Source organism: Pyxicephalus adspersus, chromosome 2 (assembly GCF_032062135.1).
Source record: "Pyxicephalus adspersus chromosome 2, UCB_Pads_2.0, whole genome shotgun sequence".
NCBI lineage: Eukaryota > Metazoa > Chordata > Amphibia > Anura > Pyxicephalidae > Pyxicephalus > Pyxicephalus adspersus.
Window position 1 is genome coordinate 84,463,415 of NC_092859.1, and position 20,812 is coordinate 84,484,226.

At 36.5% G+C, this 20,812-nt stretch overlaps 1 protein-coding gene and 1 pseudogene across 1 annotated transcript in view; both read right to left on the reverse strand.

Annotated features, from left to right (window-relative positions):
* NTN4 (netrin 4) overlaps positions 1-20,812 on the reverse strand; it is a 73,378-nt gene that overhangs the window by 26,251 nt on the left and 26,315 nt on the right. Inside the window, exons 3-4 of the mRNA XM_072401279.1 lie at positions 8,626-8,904; positions 784-910 (exon numbers count right to left, since the gene is read on the reverse strand). Coding sequence (XP_072257380.1) covers positions 784-910; positions 8,626-8,904 — 406 coding nt within the window. The remainder of the gene's footprint in view (positions 1-783; positions 911-8,625; positions 8,905-20,812) is intronic.
* On the reverse strand, positions 1,607-2,082 carry LOC140322090 (large ribosomal subunit protein eL24-like; annotated as a pseudogene).

Here is a 20,812-nt window from a genome sequence, read left to right on the forward strand (position 1 = left end):
GATCCTCTTTATTCAGTGGAGAAAAAGGAATAATGTATTGTACCATGCCCATGTTACCGCCACTGCAGATATTACAACAAATGTCACAGCAGATACCAGAGCTTATGGAACTTGTTCTAAAGTGCATAAATGTACTACATATTTCTTCATTCCTATTGCTTCCTACTACATATTACTGCCCATTCAGCTGTGTTTTTTACTTTGTATATGGACAGAGCTCTATTTACTATGATAACTTAGGGGACTAGTGATGTAAGAGGTGGAAGGGAGAGTGAGTGTTATGAACAAAATGTGAAAACTAGAAAAACTCTTTCCCTTTTCTTGGCATCATGTGCCATATGATGTCTATATGTGTATGGGCATCTTTACAAAAACATATAAAGAAAATAGTTGATGTTTTGGTAACAAAAATGTCACTGAACTTAAGTTCAACTACTGAAGATAGTCAAATTTCAAAAATCGAACTGGGACATTATTTCGCCCATTGATTTATCTGGTATATTTTTCACCTTTTTAATGACACATGGTATCATTTACCAAGATAAAGAAAGAAAATTTTAAAAAATAAGTCAGCTTGGCAAAGACAAAAATGACAGAAAGGGATCAAAGGAGGAAATAGATTAAAAACAGGAAGAAGGGAAGTTTTACTGGTGAAACTTCATTAAGAGTTATCTGAATATATGTGAAATTTACAGGTTATCATATTTTGCTTTGTAATTCATACACAAAAGCAATTTAACCATCTTCTTTGGGTTAACCTTGGGGTTCCCATTTTTCACTTACTTCTGCACATATTAGGCTCTCCTGTTTTTCCATTTGCTGCTTTCCAAGGTTGATCATTATAAAGGGGGGCGCATTGCTCACAGTGAGGACCTGTTGTGTGATGCTTGCAGATACATCGCCCATGGACCTATATATAACACAAACATAACATCAGAACATCCAATAAAAATTAGTACAGGCAGCCTACACTAGATTATTGATAAGATACATAAAAATAGTAATATTTTTTATCACACTATAACACACAAAATGTATTACAGATATATCATACCTTTCAGGGGTCTAGAGCAAAAAGAAAAAAAACAAAAATCTAAATATTAATATGGTTTCATAATAAAGATATATAGAATATCAAACCTATACATTAAACCTGCTGCATAGAAACTGGCACTATACATAGTACCAGCTAACTAATTATTTGCAGTTTCCATGTACATAAAACTGTTAATTTTCCATTGGTAAATACATTTTGAATAGCAGCATCAGCTTAAAGTGCACATGATTTAAAACAAATTAGCTTAGTTTAGTCTTAAATTGTTTGTGATAAAAAAAAGCAATGCATTTCTTGTGAAAATGTGAAATGTGAGTGTACCTAGGCATGCCTAGCTGTATTCTTAAACCATTACATTTCAGATACTGCTGCCTCTTTCTGCTAGGTTCTGAAGATTTGGACTGAGACTTGGTGATGGCCTTTCTGTGCTGTCCACTGTTGTACTTGCTGGAGGCTCTGTCATGAGGAAGCGGAATCCTGTGTTTTTAATATGATGCCTCCACACACAGACAGTACTAAAAGGCAGGGTTGTTTGGGACACAATGGGGCTGATTTATTTATTTTCAAAATAGTACTTTATTAGCACATCCAATAGGAACATGTTTAGCGTTTTCCTCCAACAGAGGGATCTGGCGTTTTCACTGGCTTGGCAATCTTCTGCTTGGATGCAGCCTTTGTTGGAGTCTTAGCAGGAACTGCCTATTTGATACTTGTTTAGACTTTTATGCTTCTTTGGCAGCCCTGATTGCTTGTTCCCTCTGAGCTTTTTGGATTTCAGGCTTCTGGTTTCTATTGGCCATAATTTCAGCCAGAGAGGCACCAGTAATAGCCCTCTGGAACTACACTGCACGACGAGTACGCTTTTTCTGGACTTTTTCCAACTGGCCTTTTTTGTGTTTTAGTCTGTACAGGACAGTCCAGTTGATTTGCCTGGAGTTCCTCTTTGGAACATTCAGGAAATGGAACACCTTGCCGTCAGTCCCACCGTAGATCTTGTAACCACTGAAGCTGCACACTTCGACCTTCATGGTGCCGGCTAAAATGGTGAAGAGGGGTCCCCAAGGTTGGACAGGATACTCTTTCATCAGTGAATCTGGGTGATCCAGCAAACTTGGAATGGTTCTGGTCCTGGATTCAAAACATTTGCTAGCAAATAGCTAATAACTTTGAAGAAACGAATTTCAGGTTTTCTGGATCACCCAGTTTCACTGATGAAAGTGTATCCTCTTCAGCCTTGGAGAGCTTTATTAAATCAGGCCCAATTAGGCCCCTGAGCAAATATGAAGTGGGGGCCTAAAATGCACAGCACCCCTACCATTCTGTCAGTTGGGGCCCTGGAGAAGGTGGTGTTCCTGGACAATTACCCAGTTTCCCTACCCTAAAACTGGCCCTGGAATAAGTCATGTTAAGTTAGTAACAGGAAAACTTTAGATGCAGGGAGACAGGCTTGTCCTTTTCCCTCTAACTTTCTTATGCACAGTTTCAGCTTCAAGAGTTTCTTTTTGAAAATGTGTAGTGTAGGTACATTTATAAGATTTTTCATTTCTGTGTACTATGATGTGTATTTATAATCAGCATATTGGTTACCATTTGACTGACAGTTGGAATACCAGAATTATTACAGTATATGTCATTGTTATCTATTGATATAGTATATATTGATATATATCTATTGATATAGTATCTGCCTTTTCAATAATGTAAAGTAGGTATTTTTATCTTTTGAAGATGTTAAGCATTTTAATGTTGCCTGACTTTCTTTTAAAAACATGAAATGTTTGCTCACATGAGACTAACTAGTTTGGAGGCCCATCACTCAGCAAACAGCATGTCTCTGCACAGAGCTCTCAGTTTACACTAATATGACTGTCATTCAATATGCTTCAGCGGGGTTCTCGCCATAGTCTGTATCTCTGTTTATCATAAGAAGCCTTAGAAGCTTCTCCAGACATTCAGTATGTTTGATACAGTATCTGCTGAAAAGTGTTACTGTTATGCTTAATATAAAACAAACCAAATGGAACCTTGAAAAGGATACATCCAAATATTTTAAATTAATGCATTTCAGTTCTTTGAAGATCACATGAAAGAGGGAGCAAATCCTCCAGAATACAAGTGAGTCAATTTGATAAGTTAAACCTCAAATGTTTGCTTATTACTGTGTTACCATTGATTTCTGATCCTAACACAATCTATTAAACTACATACTAAATTAATAAATAGTTGTTGTATTAGAGACTTCATACAAGAAGGTAGGACAACCTTTATGTTAGAGCATATTTGTGAGACTTTGCTGAATTGGCTGCAAATTCCAACACCAAGGGACATTATACATATAAAAATAATGTTCAGGGTCCACTAGTACCCATAGCTCAAAAGTTAAAGTTTCAGTACATTAGCAGGTTTGTGATTATTTTAGAGTTAATTCTCCAATGCAGGGTCAGTAGCCAGTGTCAATTGTTACAATGTACAGTTTCAACATGTGAAAATGAAGAGCAAGAAAGGTGTATCAGTTCAGTAGCTTAAAGCCCATCTTTGAGCAAAATTTACTTGGGGTTTGGGGGGAGGGCAGCTTTATTGAGGGAAAGCCTGGCGATCAGCTTTAACTTTCCTAAAATGTGTCCTCCTAAGTGCAGGCCTGGCTCTCCTATAAAGCTACAATTACTTAAAATTACTCAAACTACTTCATCAAGAATGTGTGCTTGTATTTTGTTACATAGTTATTAGTGTCTGCTTTGGTGACATCCTTTTCAGCTGTATTACTTGTAAAGGGTGTAAGTTAACTTAACTGTCACAAAAGTGTTTGATATGAATTATATCATTGAATATCTTTTCCGGCACTACTACTTTCATTTCCAGTTTAAGAAAAATTACATTCCAGAGGCATTCCATTCCATTCTATCTTCGCTAGACTAATCACCAATGTATTTGTAAGTCTATGCTCTGTATCTGGTATCCCTGTTTCTGTACAGGGACATTGCAATGTAAGTAGGTAAGTACAGGTTGACTCCTGGCATTGGCAGAACTGGTTTCTGTGTATGTTTAGCTCATTACTCCACCTTGTTATATTTTGAACCATAAAATTATACTTTTAACCACAGTTACATGTTACCATTCATTGGCCTCTCCCTAGAACCGTACTTGTCATTCAGTTTCCCAGATACCTACAAATGCCCAAGTATCCACATACATAGGCCTTATTTACAAGCTCCTCGGAGAGATTTCATATTTGCTGAACCCTACATGAACTCACTCTTTCAATGAACATTTAAGAGTGGAAGTTCCTTTAGAGCATGGTACCAAATAATTCTCCAGTTCACATGACATTCCTTTGAGTTTAAGGGGAAATGCCGTGCTTCTCATTCCACTAGATAAACCTCTCGATTCCTTGACCGCAACTTTTTTTCTTCTTAGAACTTAGTAGTCAGTAGCTCACATGCATTCCTCATAGCTGGCTCACAAACACAAGAAAACTCTAACATGATTTTAGAATAAATTTAGGCAACAAGTAGAACTGATCAGTGAAACATAATTATCAGCTCAAATGACCTTTAATCTGATTTTGTATGGTCTATTGCAGTCAAAGAACCATCTCTTACTGAAACTTTCTGTCTCATGTGTCGCCAGTGGCAAAATCATGTTGCCACTGTCACTTTACCTGATGGATGTTGCCTGCTGGCTGAAATGCTGCAGAATCTTCATCATTAGTAAGGGAGCAGCAACTGAGTAAAGTTTCGCTAGTTCCAGCAAGGCAGCAAAGTCATAGCTGTCATAGTGGATCTTTTACAGAGTCTGTGACTGTGGATTTGTTACAATTGACATGATTTGTACTGTGAAATGCAAATGAAAGTTTTTATGGACTGCAGCTTGATGGCACGCATTCCATACTCCACCGCCTCCTTCTCTAAAACATTTAAGGGGTGATGCTAGGAACCTAGAAACATTTCTGTTTTCTTGGGGCCATTAAAGTAAACTAACAGTATTTATTTAGCCCCAACATATTACGAAGCGCTGTACAAAGTCCATAGTCATGTCACCAGCTGTCCCTCAAAGGAGCTCACAATCTAATGTCCCTACCATAGGCATATGTCTTTAATACACTCTAAGGTCAATTTTGGTGGAAGCCAAAAAAACAAACTGCATGTTTTTGAAATGTGAGAGGAAACCGGAGAACCCAGAGGAAACCCACGCAAACACAGAGAACCTGCAAACAACATGCAGATAGCACCCTGGCTGAGATTTAAAACTGGGACCTAGCACTGCAAAGGCCAGAGTGCTAACCTTTAAGCCACCGTGCCCAACTAAATACACAAATGAAAAATCTATATTGTGTTTCTGTCTAGCCATTCTACTATTTACACAGCTATGCTAAATATAACAGAACTGTATACAGTTAGGTAACACTTACAGGTCTCCTCCCTTCCCCATACTGTGACTGTAAAGTGAAATGAGAAGCAGCAGACTAATAGGCTTAGATCTGTCACTATTTTTCTCCTCTTATCAGAACGCTCACTATTAGTACATGAGAACTACACTATAACTGGCTGGCTCCATTCATTTGTATCTTTTTTTATCTGTAAGGAGTTTAGCTTTAATAAACTTTGGATGCAATCACCAAAGAATACAAGCATAAACATTAGATTCACCAAACTGGTAAGATGTAGTGGGACTGATAAAAAAAAATGTTTTTTTTTGGGCAGTTTTTAGATATGTCACCATTTTTAGTGATCATTTTAATCACTAACTTTTAGAAACCAGATGGCAAGCTTGATTGGATGGGGTCATCTTTTTCCCCTGTGTCAGAGTTTGTATTTGTTATGATTGTATACAGGTTATAATCTACAGCCTCTATGCATTGTACAATAATGGTGCATTATAAATAAAAGGTAATAAGAACCAGCCAATCTACCTATCTGAAGAATCAGAGTGATTAAAAGAACTCCCAAAGCTGTATACACACTTGCATTCTATGAGGAAATCAAATCTGATCCTGTTAGATTCTTAAAGGGTTGGTTACACACGGGACTGCTCTGTGGAGCCACAATGGCTGATCTAATATATTTCAAGTGGTTTACGATTTCACATGTAATCAGTAAAAGTTGTAAATGTGCCAGAGAATGGTTTTTATTTTAGAACACACATGGTTTGAAAATATGATACAACCATTAACATCAGATTATTCAGGATCAAAGTGCCACTGACTGTTTGGAAAAAACCACATTACACCTTTATTTGATATAAATTTACCAAGCACACATGTCAGAGCAAAAGAAATGAAAAACAAAATCATCACAAATGACAAGCACACAACGCAGGCTTCATTTTAGGCAGTTACTTGTAGCCTGAAATAAAACAGTTCAGCGCATTGAAACATCTTTGATACGGTAAATGGCTGGATAGCAACCTTTTTTACACTGCACATTTGTCCACTTTAAACACAGCCCTATATAACAAATGTTTGACCCTCACATTGGTACAATCACAGTGTACAAGTAAAATGATGGTGCCAAAAACCCAGCAATCAGACTAGTCTAGCAGTCTAGCACATGGTTTGTTTCTACTTGTGATCACATAGACTCCGTATGAATTCAGTGGTGATAAAAAGACCCTAAATAGGTTTATTATTTGATAAGAGTGAGAAAAGCATTTATGTAATTCTACTATCGAACGAACATTTACAATGACTATAATATGCAATTGTAAAATATTGCGGGTTTTCAGGAACCCTTCAGAAAAGTAGAGCTATATCGGTACCTTCTAAATGATGATACACAAGGAACGAAAACACCTAAAGTAATCTGAACACATTTTTGCATGCAACCTACTGCACAGTTTAATTTACTGTGTAATTTGTTACACAACTAAGAACAGATGAGTGTGTTCTAAAAATAAAATGATGTGTAATGTTTACAGTCCTATGACTCTAAACACATGGAGCATCATTTCATTAAGATATTGTTTATTTAAAAGTAAAGACTGTGCTTTCCATAGTAACCTGTCAAAGAATGTTGTTTATATATTGTTATATCCATAGCTTAAAGCGGAACTAAAGTTCCACTTTTTAAATATGTTGGAATAGGCAGGTAATTATTACAGACAGGGACAGAGGATTTCCTTCCCGCAATAATTGCTCTTACGCCTAATCACTCTGAGTATTTATCAAAAAGTATTCTGTCTTTGGTTCACAAAATACCCCAAAATCCCAGCTTCACTTGTGAATGCCAGGACTGAATGAACTCTCACAAGATACACCATCCCAGCCAAGCCAATCAACATGGCCGAAGATTGCAAGCAGGAAGAGAAGAAGGAATGAAATTGCGGCGCGATGAAAGAGGGACAGGTCGGTATAGCAAGTTCCTCTTTAAAGCCAAACTACAGGGCAGTCTTGCATAGAGTCAACTCCTACTCTTATCAGCCAAAACAATAAAATCACTGACATGTAAAGTGGAAAACATTATTTTGTTACAATGGCACCTATTAGAGATGAGATATATTAGGCAGCAAGTGAACAGTCAGTTCTTGCTTCCTTTTTCTTTCAGTAAAAACACAGCTCAGCCAGTAAACAATCCAAATGGACAAAAACTCTTGCAGTCAGTACACGTATTCTTTTGTGCATTTGGTAGTTGGCCATTATGCAGTGGCTGTGATGTGCTTTTACTTTATGAAATAATGTGTTGTTATGGGATATGCTGATCATCACTACTAAGTAGTCAGTACCTACCAAAACTGGCCAGAGAAAGGACAACTGAACTGGCAATAGGGTTGTTGGAGCACATGGCTCACTGATATGTATGTGGGGGTTCTAGCATGTCTGGCCTAATTCCACAGAGAAGCTACTGTAGCACAAAATAATGGAAAAGGTAACGAAAGGTATCAGGATACACACAGCATTGCAGCTTGCTGCTGATCCCTGTCCATTGTTAATAGGAGTCATGTAGATGGGCAAGTACATGTGTGTAATTTTCCTGAGAAAGTGATGGCAACGGAATGCACTATGGAAATATGGCTATTTGAACGGTGCAGTGTGACGTAAAGGATCTGCTGCTAACATCTTGGTGCCAGATACCACAGGACACCATAAAACATTCTGTGGCGTTCATGCTTCAATGTGTCTGAGCTGTTTTTGTAATTGGGACTTTCACAATAAAAGGCAGGGTAAATGTTTTGGCTGATCTGTACAAATTTTAATGTGCTTGAAATATCAAGAACTAGGCCTCTAAAATCTGTCAGGTTTAAAACTTAAACAAGCCATTGCTGAAATATTCGATAATCAGACAGCTGACTAGCTGTATTGTGCAGGCTATTTCCTAAATGAATCATCACCATTACTAATTTTACAGCACAGAATAAATGATGTACAGAGAGTAAAAAGGAGAGAGATGGGATCTCTCCTTTTCTCTATTTGAATAAAGACATACAAAAGTAAAATATGCAAAGATGGTTTGCCCTGCACATATGTTTTAAGCATGCAGACATGAGTAATTTCATAAATCAGCCTCCTGTATACAAAAGTTTAACATCAACATTTATATCCTGCATTGACTAGTATTGCACAATAATTTTATACTTACCACCTGGAGTTTGCTGGTTGTCCGGACTTGTCGAAATCCATCAGTTGGAACGCACTGATCTGCATGTCCATTGCAAAAGCAGCTTCCCTTAACTATAAAGTCATAAACAGAATAGTGGGCTAAAGACTGCGGTTTGATGTCTGAGTCCTTGTTGTGGCAGGGACACAGCTGTTGCTTGAGCAGCTGAACACGGAGATTAGTGATCTTCAGTTTGTCTTGTGCTTCTTCACTGTAAGGATCCACAGATGAAAAGTAAGGTGGCATAGCTCGGAAAATAACCTGCAGAAAAATATAAACATAAAGGAGAAACAGGTTGTTCGTTAGATATTACAAAAAATGTACTGTTACAAGATATTATATCTGACTCTGTTCACTAACTCTGAACCATGTTTTGGATACTGTGTCCCCTGACAACATAGCTATTTTTGATTTAGAGGCACATCTGAAAATAAAGAGGATAGTTAAATGTTATAGAGTCAGGCCACACCTGGCTAATAAGCATCATGCTAGTCAGTGAACCTGTAGCTCATAGAAGCACTTGCCTTAGGGAAATATTCAAACCATTTGAGTAACATCATTACCACAACCTTTGTGGTTCTATCTGGTAATAATGTGTAATAATATTTGAGTTGATATCAAGAACATATCATCTTTTGCTGCCAGTATGCACACAACTGTGCGCATACTTGTATTTGCATACTGTACTTGTTAGTGACTTGTTGTTACAAGAGTAGCTGAGCTAATCAGAACATATTAGATTCCTATCATTTAATGATGGTAACTCCAGGGTCTGTAAATCTACTCTTTCAGTCCATCTATATTAACCTTTATAAACACAGAAAGTAAACTCCAGTGACATTCTTCCCACTGGCAAGTAAGGTAGGGTTCTTCCTACCGACCACCACAATAATGTACTTTGAGCTATGAATATAGTAATTATTGGCTACAGACATGAAAGTTATTTCATGTTAAAAAGCTTGAACACTGTTCTAAGCATACTTAATCAATAGAACTGTGTTTTTGTCACCACTCTGGTATACTTCATGCGTATGGTCAGGTACTCAGATATCCCAGGGACCTATAGAGCAGACTGTTCAAAAGCTGCCCAGAAATACGTGTAGAGCTTTAATCAAGATCAATACTGAGTGATAAGAAGATTATCAGGTATTGTAAATGATAACTGGAGGTTGAGTGAGGATTCAAAGCAGCTGGGCATAGGACAAAGGCGTACTTGGGGATTTACCTTGGGGCAATTACCATTTGGTTCACAAACAATCCATCAAAAGTAAAGCATACAGAGTTGGGATTCAGCAAAAAGGTCGGGCAGAGAAAGGTAATTTGAACTCAGATTGTAATATCTGACAAAAATGCTGCAACTAGCAAAAAAACTTCTGAGGCGTGGAGCTTTTTTATCAGGGCAAGAAGCAATATACCCCACATGTGCATGTGTAAGCACTGTATTCATGTCAACACTAAAAGTGAATACATTAAGACTCTGATGCAGCAGGTGGATGTGGGAATCCTGAGGAAGGAAGAGTGCTGAAAGGGAATCTGAAGGGAAACCACAGAAGAAAGGCAGGGAAGAGGAAGCCACAGGGTGCGGTGAGGTCACCACCAGGACTGCACGCTGATGACTGACCTACAAACAATGACCCTCCAATCAATTGTGCCATTGATGGGTTACTGACCCTTAAACAAATGACAAGGCTGGATAAAGTGGGAGAGTTCTCTAAAAATGTTGTAAATCATTGGACTGTTTTTTAGCATGTCATACTTTTTTAGTTTGTTTTTAAACATGTTTTACTAGATATCTCCTTACTGATCATGTTTATATTTCTACAAGAACCCTTCTTGATTGAGCTTTAGATTTAGTTTAAATATTGTATGTGTACTCAAAGCAACCAGTTTGGATTTTCTTTTAATCCTGTCACACTAGTATACACAAATGAAAATTAAAGCATTAGATTCATTGCTAAAGACAACATAAATAGTTCTTCATTCAATTTCACAAAACTAGTGTGATAAATGATAACAAGGAAAAATGCCCATACTGGAGGAATCTAAAAACGGCAGGCCATAAATGTCCTCCACAACTACTATTGGGCTCTGCATGTGACTGCAAGTGAGCAATAAAAGTGCTATCAGTGGCATTGCCAAGGGTTAAATATATTACAGATTCATCTGAGGCTGAATTAGACATAAATACCTGAGATAAATGTTATCTTGGTTTTTAGAACATAAATTGGGGAATTAGAGTATAATGCTAGCAAATAAATACAGTCTTTGGTAATTATGTAATAAATCACAGATATAAATTTCATTAGTTTTTTTTTCAAAACTGCTCTTTAAACATGATTTAGCTGTTACTATGCATACATTGCAAGCTAAAATCAGACTGGGTGTTACCTATTAGATTGCAAAGGACTGAAAAAGTAATTTATGTTTTTTCCTTTTATGATTCTATAGATGTATTGTGTGTTGATTAGGGTGTTGCTGAGCCCCAGCCTAGCTTTTTTCTATCTTGTAAGTGAGAGAAAGGTAACAAGATCTGAGCACCAACACATTTCGCTCTGGGTACTGAAAAGGTCACAACTATGCAATATTTTTCAACAACTATAAAAAAGAAAAAAAAAAAAGATTCCCTTGCATTTTATTGCATAATACATTTTCAAAAGATCCTAATTATATTGTAATGCATTCCAGTCCCTAGTAAGCGTGATAAGACTGTTACACCTACAAGTAAAAATTAAAAGTGAAAGTTAGAAATGTAACAATCCACAGGTCTATGCTTTTAGTAGATGAATGTGAATACTGTACCCGAAAGTAAATACAGATCAATCACAATGTCCACTTATGTACATTGACATGATCATGATGACCTGATGACCCCGTTGTTGTTTGCACATCACAATAATGATGCAAAATGGCAGGTCCCTTATCTTGGTTGATATCACCAACCAAGTTTTATCACTGATTTAATCAATGCCCTTTAGTCTGCATTAAAATACACTATTTGTTATTTATTTGTTTTGCATTGGAAGTTGCCTCCCATGGAAATGCCCACATCATTTTGCTCTTTTGTTGACACTAGCTTTAAAGTGGACAGAATTTATTACAAGATGCACCCCACCCTTTCTACATACAGGTTTCCATAGGGTTTAGCACTATGGTTTGAGTTCATCAAACATCTGGCCCATTTCAACAAACCAAACTCAAACCAAACCCAAGCAGTTTAAATCATCACAAAATGACTGAATGACTAGGAACTGCTATTGTCATATTGACGTATCTCTTAAGTGTTTGCTCTTAGTGACTAAAACATTTAAGGTATCAACCTGTGGAATGGTTTTTGCATGTGGCATAAATTATAGCATTTTACTGTCATGATGTCACTACGATATTTTAATCTCTTACTCATGCCTTCCTTCTTTGTTTAGTGTTACACCCACACATATCCTATTTACCAACCACTTACAAAAAAAAGACTGTGTAGCTCTTAAATGAATTACCACCAAAATAACACAAATCTGAATAAAAATGGAAACCAAAGCTACATTTTTATCAATAACGCCTTAACTAGATTATAAATTCCAGTTATAGTTCTAAGATGAGAAACCACGCACATCCTGTTTTTGAACATGTTGGCTGACTAGGATTGGGTTACTGACAACATGAAAAATTGTTGCTCATGTTGATAAGTAATGTTACAGAACCAGATGTAGCTGAAAGCTATTTTTTTTTCAAAAGTTTGATCTTCCTTATTTTTTTTTTCCCCTGTGCCCCCTTTATTTCGTACCCATCATTGGGTCTCTGTGCTTTTCTGTACAATGCAGGCAGCTCATGGCTGGTAGAAAGTGGAGGCAGAGTGCTTTACAATGCTTCCTACTAAAACCAATTCATTAAAGATTGGTGAGAAATATCCTCCTTCTATTTGTACTAAGTAAGAATGTTCCTTTTGCAGTGGTGAGTAGAATACCACCTTCCCAGACAGCTTACAAAATTTTGATGTCATGCCACAGACTCTGCAAAGTGTTGGTCTTGGCACTATGAAGGCACCATCAGGCGGGAGGTAGTTTAGCCACAATACAAAGATCCCTGGTTGGGAATACTTGGACTGGACATCCTTCAGCCTAGACATGAGGCAGACTTTGACTTACTGCACCTTCTAATCTACACTATGAGAAATTCAACAAAGTAATTAGGCTATTTACATACAGAAGAGAAGCCTTACTGAAGACAATGCAGAAGAACAGCTTTAAATGTGGGATGTGTTTGATTACACACACTTAATAAATGAGTATTAGATTTTCTAGTGACAGATCATTTTTCTACTTTAATGAACACAGAACACCCTAGGGCAACTAGGCACTGCACATCTCATATTTGAAGAAGATATTAAAGACCTTCTTCAGACAACAGTGAATAGTACTTAGGCACATATTTGTTAGGGTTATAAAAGATTGAAAAACCTTACACATTTATTGTGTAAAAAATTTCAGCTACATGAGAATATGTTAGGCCAACCGTATAATTAGTCTTCAAGGTTATGGATGTCTTCAACACAAAAGAATATGGACAATTGCAGGAAATAAATGTGTGTATCTGCTGGTTGGTGAACGTCACTCATAGTAACATACATATTATTTGCTCTATAGCAGTTCCTCTAGCTTTTGCCAAATGCACCATGGTAATTTTGTTGTTCTGTACTGTTCCTGGTTAGGTTAAAGTGAACCTGAAACCAGAACATGGCACACTAAAGCATTGAGATATTCTTTAGGAAGTTATCGTCAATGTACCAAAAGTTTTACTATTGCAGGCCTCCTGAAATGCTAAACATCCTTAGGTAGGCCAGCATAATAACAGCAGTAGCTGTTAGTGATACTGCAAATGAGCAAACAACAGCGCTAAAAAAATAACTATACATGTGTCAGCCAGGGATGCCATAATACAAGAGACTAAATTCAGAGAAGTGAAAATTTAGTTTATTATTTAACAAGGCTTTTCCAAGTAAATAGCATTAGCTGATAGTTAGCTCTGCTTACACATTTGACTAACTTACAGTAGATTTCCGCTGTTAATTGCTATATATATCAAAAATGTTTATTTTTAGTACTAACAAAAGGAAAAACAGACAAAATAAATTTCCAAAATAGCTTGTGTAAATATGTCACAGATAAACTGAAACAAATGTGTGAGGAAAATATGTCAAAGAAATGCATATCTTGTTTATGTGCATCAATTTATTGCTTGTAAACAGAGATGCAATTTCTCCTTGTGTCTGCAGGAAGTTTACATTATAGCAACTAACATCTAAAGTGAGTAAAGGTTGTGCCCTATCATGTAATGTTAAGAAGTTCCTTGTTTACAGGGCCTGGTATGAAATTATATTCTATCTGTTATTATTAGATGTTATTTAGGGTCCACAAGCATTAATGTGTGTGTTTGTCAATGGCACTCCAATGCAAATGTGTCCTAATACAATGCACGTTAACTCATTATATAATGCACGTCAACAAGCATACATTATTGTAACATACCAGGACAGAAAGGTGAGAATGGGCCCTGTACAGCAAGGAAAAGTGGGATTCCAAATTTAGAGACATCATCTATTTCACCCTTACCTGGAAAGTGGAGTGCATGGCCTGGAAAAGGGATTGCAGAGCCTGCATAGGGTTATTATTAATTTTATCACTGCAGATTTGCAGCATTTTGTTTGGTATCCAGGCCCGGAGTGTCCTGGAAGGACTGCAATTGGGGATGGCTCTGGAGAACCTGGCCATTGATAAAAAAGCATCTGCCTTTAACACTGGGAGAGATTGGAGCCTGAGGCCAGATGGACAAGCTGTGTGCAGCCTACATGCTGGGAGAGCCCAAGAGGTCTGTGTGACTGATAGAGAGCCAGGAGGTAAATTTGGTGTTTTTTATGTCATGCCATGAATGTGGGCAGAGCGCCCTGAAATTGAACTTAACATACCTCTCTTCAGCGAGTGCATTTGATGCTAATCTCCCACAGCCCTTAAAGCGGAACTAAAATCTTTAATTCAGAAAGACAGACGGGATGTGCCTCCTGCAATAAAACATATTTGCCTGTTTGATCATTGCGTTTTTCTGTCAACAAGTGCTGAGCTGCACAGCTCAGTGTAGCAGCTGGGATACCCGGAGCAGCCAGGACTGAATGAACTCCTGTTCCGCCAAACCAATCAAGATGGCTGAAGGTCAATACTAGGAAGAGGAGAAGAAAGAAGATGCTGGCACCGATGATGGGACAGGGTTTACCTACTCACTTAAACCTTACTTTCTGTTGTCTAGATGTTTTATCAGACAAAACGCAAGAAAGGGTCTGTAAAAGGGTAAAAGGCAACAAAAAAAGTTGACAGAGGTTCCCAACATTCAGAACATTAGATGAAGAAAATCTTCTAATAGAGACATCTGTTCTGGGAACAATTTCCTGGGGTGATAGCAGCAAAAAATGCCCTATAAAAGCTAAAAACACATGTTTGTCTGGACATAAACTTTAACTTTTGTTTGTGTTTCTGTTAGAATGACATATTTTCACTTCATGTTCTGGGAACATTTTTATTTGTCATAGAGGAAGTGAAGGAATCTCTCCAAATGAGCTTCCAATGATAGTAATACCTGTCATTGTGTTTTGATCCCTCCCTACTTTATTAAAAATTGTTTTAGCTAACTTAACTATATACCACGAGGAGGCTTTTACCCACCTGATTGGTTAGGTTAACGTGGCTACATCCCTACATTAGACACATTTGCATATTTAATGAATAACCAGATGGTGTTTCCCAGAAGTGTTTCCCCCCTGGGAAGACAGGCTAGTCTCACACATGCAGCATTGCATTGGAAGCTGGTAAAAATATGTTTTATCGCCTTGTGTTGCCATGCAAGATGTGTGAGTTAGAGTTCACTGCAATGTATTCATACAACTGATAAGTTATGAGGAATCAGAACCCACTGGAAGCTGTCTCTCTTGGGTTAACCACTTGGTCATACTGCTGTCCTGTGCATTTCCTGTTTTCCACTCTGTGTGAGAGGGCTTAATGCCATTGCTTATATCTGGGACATATATATAATCTCCTTTTTTCTTAAGAACCAGATTGGAAGGAGATTCTTATCTATGTATGGTGTACACAAATGTTTTTGTTTTTGAGCATTTTCTTTTTAATTGTATTTTTTATAATATGTGTATATTTATTGATGGACACAGAATGTTTGTTCTGAGTCCCTCCATCTGGTTATTCACCAAATATACAATTTTTCTTAGTAAATGCAGTTTTGCAGGTCCATCAAAAATATGACCTGAGTGCTGTTCCACTCCACTTCAATTCCCTTTCCTACATCACTAATGAGATTTTTAAGCAGAGCTCCAGATGATGTTTCCCCATTACACAAAGGTAATTCTTGATAAAGACAGCTAAAATGTCCAATTTTCCAGAACAATAATCTTTAATGGCTGACCTGCAAAGCAATACAAAGCTCTGAATTATGCAAGGCAATTATAATTTATTTGTCAAAGTATCCTACACCATGTGCCAAGTTTTATTTCTTAGCTTTATATTGAGGCCTTTGAGGAAGCTGTATTTTCCTGTGGAGTTCCTTTTATGCATCTAACAATGTCCACAGTTACATAAAATAGCAGGAAACCAAACTGACATTATTACAGGATAAATGCAGGTCACTGAATTATTCCCACGCACTGTATTAGCACAAGGCTGACATATGGCACATAATGCATGATTTGCTATTCTTCAAAAAAAACGTTTTCACACACATATGAAAAATGTGTTACACACATTCTTGGCAGGTGTATTCCGTCACATACCAGTAACTTTGCTGAATTGTTATTTGAACACCTGGTGTGACCTGTTTTCTATACATATACTTGAAGGCATACTTTACACTTAAAACTGTAATACATTTTTCTTCATCAACTGACTGTGTAAGCAAGTTACAATATTGTACATAAGGACTGACGTGCAATGCAGAGCAGTTTAGTTTATCATTGATTTCTGCTGCATCAACACAAAATTGACAAAATACAGTATACCACTCATAATAATTTATTGTAAGTGTTCATTCAACAGCTTTATATACTTAATGGTCTATTTATAAAGCAGAGAATATGAAATTGAAACATTCCCTGGTGTTGAATCAATTACTACTATTGAAGGACATAGACATGGAAGATTCTCCACCAGGGAATGTTTCAGTAAATGTCAGATTCACTGCATAATAAACATACTCCTTAGTATAGTGCATTCTAACTGAAAAATGTATTAATTTATCAATGCAAGTTTACCTCTTTGTTATTTGTATTAATTACCATATAGGGGCACATTTATAAAGGGGTAATTAGGTGGATTACTAGAAATGGGATGATTTTTTGGTAATTCAATTCAGATTGCTGTATTCATACAGATAGCATTTAGCTAACAAGATTGTCACTTTTATGAATGAATGCATAATTGTCAATGAATACGTGTTTGTACTACACACCAGCACTGTTACTAGTGAAGGCAATCAGACCTGTTCCCAGTTTTATTATTATGATAAGATTTGAAACATGGAGTGGTAATTGAAATTTAAAATTGCAACGCTTTAAAATAGACAGAAATCTGAAAAAATCATGAGATATCCTTTTTCCACATTAGCTTATTTTAACCAAAGTTGCTAATATTTATTCTGTTTGGTTATAATGAACAAAGGGCTGAATATCCGTTGTTTGAACAGTTTAGTTAGTGTTTCTGTAGGCTAGCTTGATTGTTTTGTTTGCAGGAACTCCATGTATTATTTTACATATCCCCCTTAGCCTAGTGCACTTTTCCCCTTTTTTGTGATCTCAAACATATCAGAAAACTGGATTCTATTTTTTTTTCTTTGGGGAAAAGACTTCCTTTAGGCAAACTCTCCTCAAGGAAAATAGCATAATACATGAAAAAGAATCTAAATCTCTCTTCACTCATTCCTGAGAACTAGCACATTCCTGACTATCAGGGAAGTAGACCTTATATTTATCATATTCATATGCTGCAGTTGCATGTTAAAGTACAGGTTTCTTCCTTCCCCCCACTCCTTGACCAGACAGTGAAAGTGAAGCAACACACAACTATTAAGCCCCTTCTGTTGTTTCTCCCTCCTTCTTTTTGTGTTCTGCTATACAGAGACTGCAAGAGGCTAATGCCAAGTCAAATTCAAGTACTTAAAAAGTGCTTGCATTAAAAAGAAATAAATCACCTATTGATTTAGAAAAAGCTTCAGTGTAGACTTGATATCTCTCAGGAGTTCAGATTTAATATAAGGTTAAAGTAACAGTCATTTTGGGCTGGATAATAAATTATTGAATATTGAATTCATTTAAAGCTCTAACAAAGCATTAATAAGTACTCAAGCAACACCAAATCATTTTCCTATAACAAGCGTATTTTTAAAATGTCAGAATGTAATGTAATTGTACCCTACTTTTTCACTTATAAATGTTGTTCTTTTTTATTAAGATATATTGACTTGAAAAAGGCCACATTGCTTAGTAAGTATGTATCATGGGAATTGCAAAATTCAGTTGTCCTACTAGCAAATGGGAACTTTTTTAAAACACTTGCTTTCCCATGTAAAAACAACCATCAGTCTCTGGTATAAATACACAAATGTATAGTATGTAAAAGATAAGTTACACCACAGAGGGGCCTTTGCAAGCTATGGTTCCAACCAATTTATGAGAATTTAAAGAAAAAAACTGTCTATTTAAATCTAGATTAAATATGCATGTTCACTTTAAAAGCATTAAAAAACACATGACATTGTATAATTAGTTTTTTTTTTCTCTTGACAATATCTTTCTCTTGACAGAATCTTTATACAGACCACAGAGTTGTACCTTGACACCATCCAACAATGCACTTTCACCTGTGATTATCTAAAAAAAATCACAGAGCAATTTCATATGAGGATATGTGGATATTGTTTTTTTTATTCCTTGGCTACCCTCAAAATAACTGCCAAGTTCTACTTTTTTATTACCCATTTACAACTGACCATAAAAATGTAACCGAAATGCTGTTATATATATTACTGGCACAAGGCACACCCTTATAATACACCTTATGTTATGTAGCATTATACAATTCTTGTATGCAAACATTTTTTTTTGTAAACATATAGGGATTGTTACTTGAAAAAAAAAATCCATCTGAGATGAATCAGTCAAGTAACAATGCTCATCTAGAAAACTGTGAACAATGAGAAGAAAGGGGTAGATACAAACAGGTGAAAGTAGGTTTATGGTGAAACACGTTTACTAAAATGGATCAGAATAATAACGTGGTAATGCATGGTAAGTGCTAACTGGCTGGAACTAACATCCTTACTTTTTAAATTGTAAAGAGTGAGGAAGACCATCTGCCCAATTTTGACTTAATACTGAACTCTCAATATATTTTTTTTGTGAAGGTACATTGATGATGTCCTCATTATTTGGATGGGAGGGAGGTTCCTCCTACAACAATTTAAAGAGCTACAATCTAATCCTTTCAGTTTGAAATGTACTATGATGTTTAGTCCACAATCATTCACATTTTTGGATCTAACTATTTGGGTGGGCCCAAACAATACTTTGATTTCAACTTGGATATGCATATTAAACACAATTGTACTTATGAGGCTGATTTTATACATCAAGCAAAAGATCCTAATACTGCACAACAGTTTGATGGGTCTACCCCCACTTCTCTGGTCCAAGCAGCCCTGTCCGTTACAATCACCTTAAGAAAGACTTACCATCTGTGTATGTGCTGGTCATTGGTGACCACTGTCACTGAGATAGAAAGTAAGAATAAATCCATTTTGGAAGATATGGGGGAAAGAGGGGTGGAGAAATCTTTTAATGGGGATAAAAGTTCTGGTGAGTGCTGTGTGAGATGCAAAGTCCCCTATTTGAGATTTGCTTTCTGTTACATCTCTGATATCTGTTACATCCTGATATCAGTTTTCATCATATTGTCAAAAATCCAAAAATAAAAACATGTTTTGGCTAATTTAATACTAGCTCCATATGGCACTGAAAATTCTGTACTGGTGAGAGGGCATTCAGTGGCACCTAATAAAGAGGTAAATTGGTAAAGAGGTCATTGGTAAATATGGATTTTGTCAGGTCTTTAAGCCCAACGAAATTCTGGGAAAATAAGCAAATATCTATCCCTCTTTTAATTATGTGGGGATATCAGTGTAATTACAACACCCCACAAGGAGATCAAACGCATGCTGGGCAGCTGATGGCCTATCATGTATGTGTACAAAACAATGTAAAAAAATTGTCTGGAAGTCGTTTAATTTACACCCAGTTCTAATATGTATGATCACTTGAAGAGCAATAAACAAAACTACACCATACTGATTATTCTTTTTTACATTTGGCAATATCTGAGTATGATACATTCCTTGATATTCTTTGTATGATACACTTCTTACAGACCACACAGAGATACTTTGATGCAAGCCAACAATGCACTTTCACCTGTTTGTATTTAAAATTGCAGCAATTTCATATCTCTATACTGTTTGTTTATTCCTTGGCTACCCACAACCTAGCGTTTCTATTAACCATTCACATCTTTAGGGATTTCATTAACTCCTGGAATACCAGTCATACAGCTAATTTTATATAGCTAGAATACAGATAATTGTTAGACCAATTAATTAACTATATTTAGAACAAAAGGAAGGAAATAAAAATAGTTCATTGTTTTTTCAGTTTTCTCATTTCCTTCTTATCAATATGCAAAAAAAAAAAATACAAAATTTGGGAATAAAACACCAGGGCGGACTGATAAACGACTTCAATGGTCAATATTCCTGCTCATCTCAGGCCACAATAATCAAGTGTGTGTACATAGCCCAACTAGTGGTTACTGAGCCAAACATTTATAGTTAGGAATACATAACTTTATACAGCAGATGGTGACATAGTCCTTGACTCAAAAACGTGATAATAATATTTGCAAAAAAGTGAATGGTTCTGAAAAGGGGGGGGGGGGGGTTAGATTCTACATGCACCAAAGAATGCCTGTTAATCAACCATTTGATTTTTCCTACATGGAAAGGTTGCTTTATATTAGTTCAGATTCTGCATATTCGACACTTCCTTTGTTACATCAGTAAAATTAAATATTTTTGCCTG